An 8,248-nucleotide genomic window follows, 5' to 3' on the forward strand; every position below is an offset into this window, starting at 1 on the left:
TATGCTATCTTCCAGGTCATTGATGAAGACATTGAACAAAACTAGCCCCAGGGCCTCAGGCACTCCACTTGATACCAGCTGCCAGCTAGACATCAAGCCATTGATTACCACCCTCTGAGCCCCATGCTCCAGCCAGTTTTCTATCCACCGTACAGCCCATTCATCCAGCCCATACTTCCATATCTTGCCTGGGAGAATGATGTGAGACACTGGTGCTGCATAGGGGGTACATGTGGATGCACGTGCACCCCTGGAGATTGGTCACCGCTACCACTGTGGGCGGTCGCTGCTCGCCACCGACACTGCTGTGGCCCCCTGCGGGGGCTCCCTGCTTGCCGCCACCACACCCCTGCCACCGTGCCCCCCCCCCAAGCCAAGCGGGGCCCGTGGGAGATGGTATCAAAAGCCTTACTAAAATCAAGGTACAGCACATCCACCACTCTCCCCCGTGCACAGAGCCAGTTCCCTCCTCGTAGAGGGCAACCAGGTTGGGCAGGCATGACTGCCCCTAGTGAATCCAACCTGCCTGTCCTTAATCACCTGCTCCTCCCAATTCTTGGAAATGCAGGCGGTGAGCGAGGTGATCTCAGAGACTGCCCCGGTGCTCAGCAGCTCCTCCCAGCCCCGGCTCGGCCCGGCGCGGGGGCGGGGCACTTCCCGGGGAAGCCCCGCCCACTCAGTCTCTGCCCTGGCGGCGGAGGGAGACGCGAGTGCTGTGCGAGAATTGCTTCCATCACGGCGCGCATCCGCGGCGTCTCCGGCGGCAGGGGGACTACTTTCCACAGCCTCTTCACCGCGCGTGCCCTTGGCGCGGGAAGTAGCGCCGGTTGCGGAAGTGCGGCCCCGCACCGGCTGCTGGCGGTGCCCAGCAGCAGCGCCGCTTCCCAACTCCCCTGCCGCCATGTCCACGCGCTCGGGCCGGGAGAAGGCGCAGAAGCAGAACGAGCAGCACCAGGCCATCCTGGCCCAGCTGCTGCGGGAGGACGACAACAAGTACTGCGCCGACTGCGAGGCCAAGGGTACGGCCAGGCCGGGGGCGGGCGAGGGCTGACCCGGGCGGCAGGAGGAGGCGGAGCCGGCCCCGTGGTTGCAGAGACCCCGCGGGTCGGAGGGGCCTCGGGCTGGGGCTGGGGCCGCGGCTGGGGCGGGGCTGGGTGAGGCCTCTCCTCTCTTCTCTCCTGTCCTCTCCCCGCCTTCTTATGCTTCTGCTTGAGGCCTGGGCCGACCCCTGGCTGGGCTGCTACCTTTTCTCCTGCCGGCGTGTTGTGGGTCTGGCGCCCGTGGGCGCTGGCCCGGGGATTGTTCCTGCTCAGGGACGTGGGTGTACAGACGCTGGGCCCGTGTCCTCGTTTGTGACTCTTCATATTGAAAGAGAAGAATATCAAGTCCACTCTGTAAGGGTCCCGTGATGACTTGGTTGAGCTGGGGTTTGATTACCTAAATGTAAGGCCCTAGTGCTTGGTGCTGACTGGCTTTCTCTCTCTCTCTCTCTCTCTCTCTGTTCCCCCTATACTAAACTTTTCCTTTCTGATCAGCGCTGTCTTTGAAGTATTAGCTATTGTCTCTCTCCTCTCCTCCTCCCAGTTCCACTTCCTCTGTCCTTTGCCCCTTTCCTCCCACCTCTAATGTTGTTTCTGTCTGAGCATCACTCCTATTTCATGGGGTTTGTTTTGTTTTGTTTTTAGTTTAGTTTAATTTAGTTCCTGTCCTGCTGCCATCACCAAGTCTCATCCTACCAGTTCCCAGTCTTGGCTTATCATCATGGATTTTCTTCATTCCTATTCTTGCACTGTGAAGCACCCATTAGAAATGCTGTGGTTGTGTTGATGTGTACACATTCATTTGCTCATGATTTTTTTTCAGTCTGCCATTTTCCTAACTAAACATTTTGAAGTTCTCCAACTGCAGTGAATCCCATGTGTACACTTCTGGCATCTTCTGCTGTTCTTGACTTGCTCTCCAGTTCTACTTCTCTGTGGGTACAGGATCTTACTGGCTTCTTTCAAGGGAAGTAACTGGAATAGTAGGTTCAGCTGCTTGCATCTTTCCCTTTTCCCATTGGGCCACTGCTGACTCCCGTATATTCCACCACAATGCTGCAGCTGAAACATGCCCCTTTCCAGAATTTTGCTAGCACTGTGAGCCTTCTCTTAACTTTTTACTGGGGGCATCTGATAAAGGGACTTTAAACAGTTCAGATCATATCAATCATTTTACTTAAAAGCACAAAAGTAGGAAGTTTTATTTTATAACAGATCTTTTCAAAGTAAGGCTGCTGTCTATTCTTTCCTTGGAAGTCTGTGGATATCGAGTTGGATTGAGCAAGGCAGGCAGGTCATGTCTACTCTTTGTTGCCCTGATCAGTCCTCCAGATAAAACTAAGTTCTCCCCTCTTTACCAAAACATTCTTCTTATGGATCCCTTTTTGGAAATGTATTTAAACTCTGTCTACATGGTGGCAAGTTCTTGCACTCCTTGCATCCCCTTTCTCTCTCTCTGGTCAGCAGGAAAAAGGACCGTCTCAGCTTCAGAAACCTCATTGTCTCACCTAAAATAGGTGGTGGCTGAGTTCTAGCTCTCCTTTCTCTCTAATCTGGCAGAGCTGTGGTTGAGGCGCATAGAAAGAAGCATTGTGTGACAGCAGTTTCATAAGGACTGTTTCATTATATCATCCAGATTTCAGATGGGGCACACAGGTTCCACAGATTATCATGTTACCTTTAATGCATTTTGCTTCTCGCGTAGCTGTTTATTTTTCCCCTTTTATCTCTCAGCTTATTGAACACGCTGTTTACTGTAGCTACCTGAAGTTCCTCTTTATCAGTTCTTAGATTCTTGCCAGCCTGGCTTCTTTCTGCACCTTGGATCCACTGAACCCATGCTTTCAGTCACAAATGACCTCTTCCCAGTCACAGCTTAGAATCAGTGCTGCAATCTCATCTCCTTGACGTGTCTTTAACATTACTGACTATCATCTTGAAATCTTGCCTTCCATTGTCTTCCATGACTGTCCTCATCTGGGTTTTCTCCAGTCACCCATTCACTGTGTCTTTGGATTGTCCCCTTTCCCCTCTCCAACTTTCTGTGGGGATCCTAGATGACTCCAGTTCCTTCTTCCTCCTGTTCTCTTCTATGGATCTTTGGGCAATCCTATACCAAACAAATCTATGTATCGGCTTTTATGTAGACAACTTTCATCCAGTTTTTTTTTTTAGAGATGCAGATCTATTTCTTGTTGATACAAGAAGTTTGGCTGTCTCATTCTGAACACCTAGCATCAGCTAAGTGCACCATGGCTAAAACCATTCATGCTCTCAACCACTGGATTCCTTCCCCCTCAGGTATTCATGGTTTCTGTCTCTCAGTGACAGATACTCTGTTTGTAACTCAAACCTTGCTCTAGTCCACACATTATGGTTATATCTAAATCTCACAGATTCTGTCTACATACTAAATCTTGTTATCCATCCCTCTTTCTGTACTGGTTTCTCTTCTCTCTCAGCAAATGCAAGGTACATGTTTTCAACCCTCTTTCTTATCTACCTGTGCAGCTGAAGAAGCCAGTCACTTACTTATGAATTTTCAGATATACACTTTATCCAGTGTTGCGGTTCATTCTTGTAAACCTCACTGAAGTTTCCTTTTGTCATCTTTTAAAACTTGCTATTATTTTTACCGAAAAGAAGAAAGTGTGTGTGTGATTTCAAAGGTGTGTTCTCTATTTTGGATATAACTTTTTTCTGTATGCACACTGAAAAGGGGGATCCTGCTTTTACCCCACTTCTAGCAAACAATTACAAACTTCCGACTAAGGAGGGACAAGCAGTTGTCCTTCAAGGCAAGGTTGGTCATTAAGCTCCATTTATTGGGGAGGCCCCTAGATTGACCTTGTTCCAAGAATTCTTCTACTACTCATCGTATTTTTGCTCAGGTGTTGGTAGTTCTGCTGGCTTCAGGATCTTGATTCTGCCTCACTACTTCACTTTGAATATTTGGATTTAGGCACCCACTCCGGAAGTTACTGAATCTCATTTGAGTACACTTGTTCTTCCATGATTTTAGCTCACAGTTTCACTTCTGACTCGGGGTTTACAACTTAGCGTTGATATCTGTGCTTTAATATCTACATTGTGGCAAGTTTCCAAAAAGCAGGATTTGATTCACCAGTTTGGGTAAGGCACTTAAAATACTTAAGTAATATCTCTTCAGATTATCCATAAATCAGGGGTGTCAGAAATATGACTCATGGGCCAAATGCAGCCTGTGGAGTCCTTAGGATCCAGCCTTTGGGTCTTGGACCAACCCCACATGCTGCATTAGCTCCAGTCGCATGTGTTGTATGTGGTTCCCACAGCAAACTGGCCCTGTGTTTTGGCTTTCGGGCTGGTGGGCCTACTGACTGTCCCTGCAAGCCAGAACCAGTATGCAGGTTCAGTTTGATATGGGTGCCATATGCAGTATGTACCCCATGTTAGTCTTGCATACAGTGCAAAACCGAGACTGGGGGCCAGCATGTGCTCCATGTGGCATATGGGGCTAGACTAGGCACGCATGCTGCATGTGGCTTAGGGGGCTAGTTTGGGACACGTGCTGCACATGGCATCTCACCTGATCTGCCCTGCCTGTTGGCTTCAGGAGCAATCCAGGTTGGGCCTACAGACCCTCCTCACACACTGGATCCAAAATGCAGGGCCTACCTGGCATGTAAGCCCTTGACAGGGCCAGTATACACTGCATGTAACACAGGGCTGGTCCAGAGTGCATTGCATGAGGTGCCTGTGCTAGAGGGGCACTGTACTCTGGCTCTGGTGCATAGGGCTGGTCTAGGGGCTTGATCTGGCCTGCAGACTAGTCCTGAACCCCTTGTCTGACCCACAGGGCTGAATGACTTCTGACATCCTAGACTTAAATGGTCCCTGTGCAAGTCAGTTTCTAAATATTATTGATTTCTACATAAAAACAGCATTTAAGTGAATTGGGCAGGCTGGCTAACTTGTGCTGGGATAATGAAACTCAGTTGTTGCTGCCTCATTGGGACTTGTTACTTTGGTACTTGGAGTATAGCAGGTACAGTTAATAGCCAAACCACTTACTCCAGGATCTTCTGCAGCATATATTGTGTAATGCCTGTAGTAGCAGACATGGCCAAGAAAAGAAAAGCACTTAGGCTCAAACTTTGCAGGATTAGCAAACAGTTTCCTGGATGTCAAATAAGCCCACTCTGTGCAGCTTTAACTGCATCATAAATATAATTTTCAGTGTTAAGGAAATTGCTGCTTTGGTAAATAAACTCATTAATAGTACTCAAAGCTGTTCCTCTTAGAGCAATGGAGTCATCCAGCGTCATACTGACTTTTATAATTCTAGGGTTTTTTCCATAGCTGAGGAGTGCCAAGTAATTAGTATTATAACTAAGCTATTTGTCTCTTAAATTCATAATGGCTGTTGACAGATATGGAAAAAGACCCCCCAAAAGTGCTTTACTGGAGGAGGAAATGTGTTGGTTTGACCTGGCTCCCTAGCACCTGTATAGATTGCAGGCTTCAGTGGGGCTTTTTGGCACTTTTATGTAGTAGCTGATTGAATCAACTTTAGATAAATCCGCTATTACCTAAAACTGCCAAAAAGTCCTGCTGAAACACCTAATCTATACAGACAATGGGCAAGCCAGATCAGACTAACAGGATGGCTCTTCTGGGCATGTGGTGTGCTCAGTGCAGGGGCCCTCCAAGCTAAAGTAAGTTGCTGTTTTATTTTTCTTCATGTTTGTAAGTAGCTGATGTCTTTTAAGCTAGTGGATGTTGAACAAAGTCTAGATCTCAAATCCCTTAATCTATCCAGAATTTCCATTTCTAGGCCAGAAGTCGATGGTGATATCTCCCCTCTTTTGTTTGCTAACACACCCTTGTCTAACTCGGCTGGTAAGATCAAACCAGTCTGTTATTCTCTGAGTAGAAATCATTTGGCATCTTCATATTCAGACTCTTCAAAATTGTTAATTTTATAAGGAAAGCAGTAGTTTTCTGGTATCTGCTATAGGATCATTCTGTCAATTTACTTAATTCACAGTTGCAGCTCTCATTCACTGCTTTTTGTGCAACAGTATTATGTAGTATGAAGAATTGCTTGCTTATCCCATCCATTTTTGTATCAGTCTCATTCTCAAAACAGTTATTGTTGTGGTGGGTTCTATTTAGAGTAACTGTACTAAAGAGTTTCCCTGGGTCTGATGGTAACGTGGTCCAAGGCTAGTTAATACAGTTGCTTAAATCCTTACTCTTTGCACATGAGGCTTCATAGTGCTAGCTGTGGACATAATTCCCCTGATATAGAGACCCAACTAGTATCTCATGCCCTTTTGGTTTTTTAACTGGTTGCAGTGGCTTGACTGGAGTGTCCACTGGCTTTCTTCCTTTCTTTAAATGGAAAGCAGGTCAAGAATTGGGAAGAGCAGTCAGGTCTGACCACTTACATAGGTTTCTAGCCAAAATGCAGGACCTCCGTCTAACCCAGGAGGTGCACAGCCCCACCAGGGGAGACACCTTGTTGGACCTGCTGCTGGCCATGGGTGATGACCTGGTGAGGGGGCTGCGGGTGTTCAACCACCGGGGCAACAGCGATCATCACCTGCTGAAATTCACCATCTAGCGCAAGGTGGCAAAGGCCTGCAGCAAGGCAGCAGCCCTAGATTTTCAGGAGGGCAGACTTCAGTGAGCTAAGGAGAACAGTTGGGGAGGCACTGAGGTCCTGGAGGGGGAGGGGAGTCGGGTGTCTAAGAAGGGTGGTCGGTCCTTAAGGAGACGATCCTCCAAGCCCAAAGAGAGGTAATCCCAACACAGATCAAAGGGGGCAGGAGGGCGCAAAAGCCCCCATGGCTCACCAAAAGCATCCGGAAATGTCTCCTAGCTAAAAGGGAGGTGTACACCCAATGGAAGGGAGGGGCCATCACCAGGGAGGACTATACCTCGGTTGCTCAGGGATGTAGGGGGGCAGTCAGGAAGGCCAAGGCGGAGATGGAACTGGGACTTGCTTCCCAGATCAAGGACAACAAGAAGTTCTTCTTTAAATACATAGGGGGTAAAAAGAAGGTACTGGGTAACGTGGGGTCCCTGCAAGACATGCTAGGAAATGTGGTCATCACACCAGATGACAAAGCTAACTTGTTTAACGGCTTTTTTGCCTCCATTTTCCTGAACAGGGACTGGATCAGCCCCCCACTGGGCCTGCCTCAGGGGAGGTGCACTTAGGCCAAGGGTCAGTGAGGATCTAGTCGGGGAACTTCTGTGGGACTGTATGTATTTATTAAATCAGCTGGTCTGGACGATCTCCACCCCAGAGTGCTGAGCGAATTAGCAGAGGTCATGGCGGGACCCCTGGCACGGCTTTATGAGCACTCATGGTGCTCTGGGGTGGTGCCAGAGGACTGGAAGAGGGCCAATGTGGTTCCCATCTTCAAAAAAAGGGAGGAAGGAGGACCTGGGAAACTATAGGCCAGTTAGTTTTACCTTGATCCTGGGTAAGCTTTTTGAGAGAACTTTCCTGGCACATGTCCATGAGGGGCCAGCAGGGGAGATTATGCTTAGGGGCAACCAACACGGGTTCATTAGAGGCAGGTCCTGTCAGACCAACGTGGTGGCCTTCTACGACCAGGTCACCAAATCCTTAGATGCAGGGGTAGCAGTGGACATGGTCTTTCTGGACTTTACAAAGGCCTTTGACACTGTCTCACTCCATTCTCATTAAAAAAAACTGGGGGACTGTGGTGTCGACACCTACACAGTCAAATGGGTCGCCAACTGGCTGGAGGGCCGCACCCAGAGACTGGTGGTAGATGGGTCATTTCCCACCTGGAGGGATGTGGGCAGTGGGGTCCCACAGGGCTCGGTCCTTGGGCCCGCACTGTTTAACATCTTCATCAGTGACTTGGACAAGGGGGTAAAAAGCACCCTGTTCCAATTTGCTGATGACACTAAAATGTGGGGGGATGTGGGCACGTTAGAAGGGAGAAATAGGCTACAGTTGGACCTAGACAGGTTACAGGAGTGAGCAGACGAGAATAGGATGAGATTCAACACAGACAAGTACAAGGTGATGCACCTGGGAAGGAAGAACCAGCAGCATACCTACAGTCTGGGGAACTCCCTTCTTGTCAGTGCAGAGGCAGAAAAGGATCTTGGAGTCGTCATTGATGCTAAGATGAACATGGGCCAGCAGTGTGGGGACACAGTCAGGAAGGCCAACTGCACCT

General features: G+C 48.8%; 1 protein-coding gene across 2 annotated transcripts in view; it reads left to right on the top strand.

The window, feature by feature from the left end:
• Nucleotides 1–774: 774 nt before the first annotated feature.
• Nucleotides 775–8,248, top strand: part of SMAP1 (small ArfGAP 1) — a 204,726-nt gene continuing 197,252 nt past the window's right edge. The window contains exon 1 of one of the 2 annotated variants that reach the window (XM_019537615.1): nt 775–1,019. In XM_019537615.1, coding sequence (XP_019393160.1) covers nt 902–1,019 — 118 coding nt within the window. In that variant the 5' untranslated portion in view covers nt 775–901. The remainder of the gene's footprint in view (nt 1,020–8,248) is intronic. The other variant, XM_019537614.1, reaches the window with a different exon arrangement.

This window comes from Crocodylus porosus, unplaced genomic scaffold (assembly GCF_001723895.1).
Source record: "Crocodylus porosus isolate Cpor-Errol unplaced genomic scaffold, CroPor_comp1, whole genome shotgun sequence".
In the NCBI taxonomy this organism is placed as follows: Eukaryota; Metazoa; Chordata; order Crocodylia; family Crocodylidae; genus Crocodylus; species Crocodylus porosus.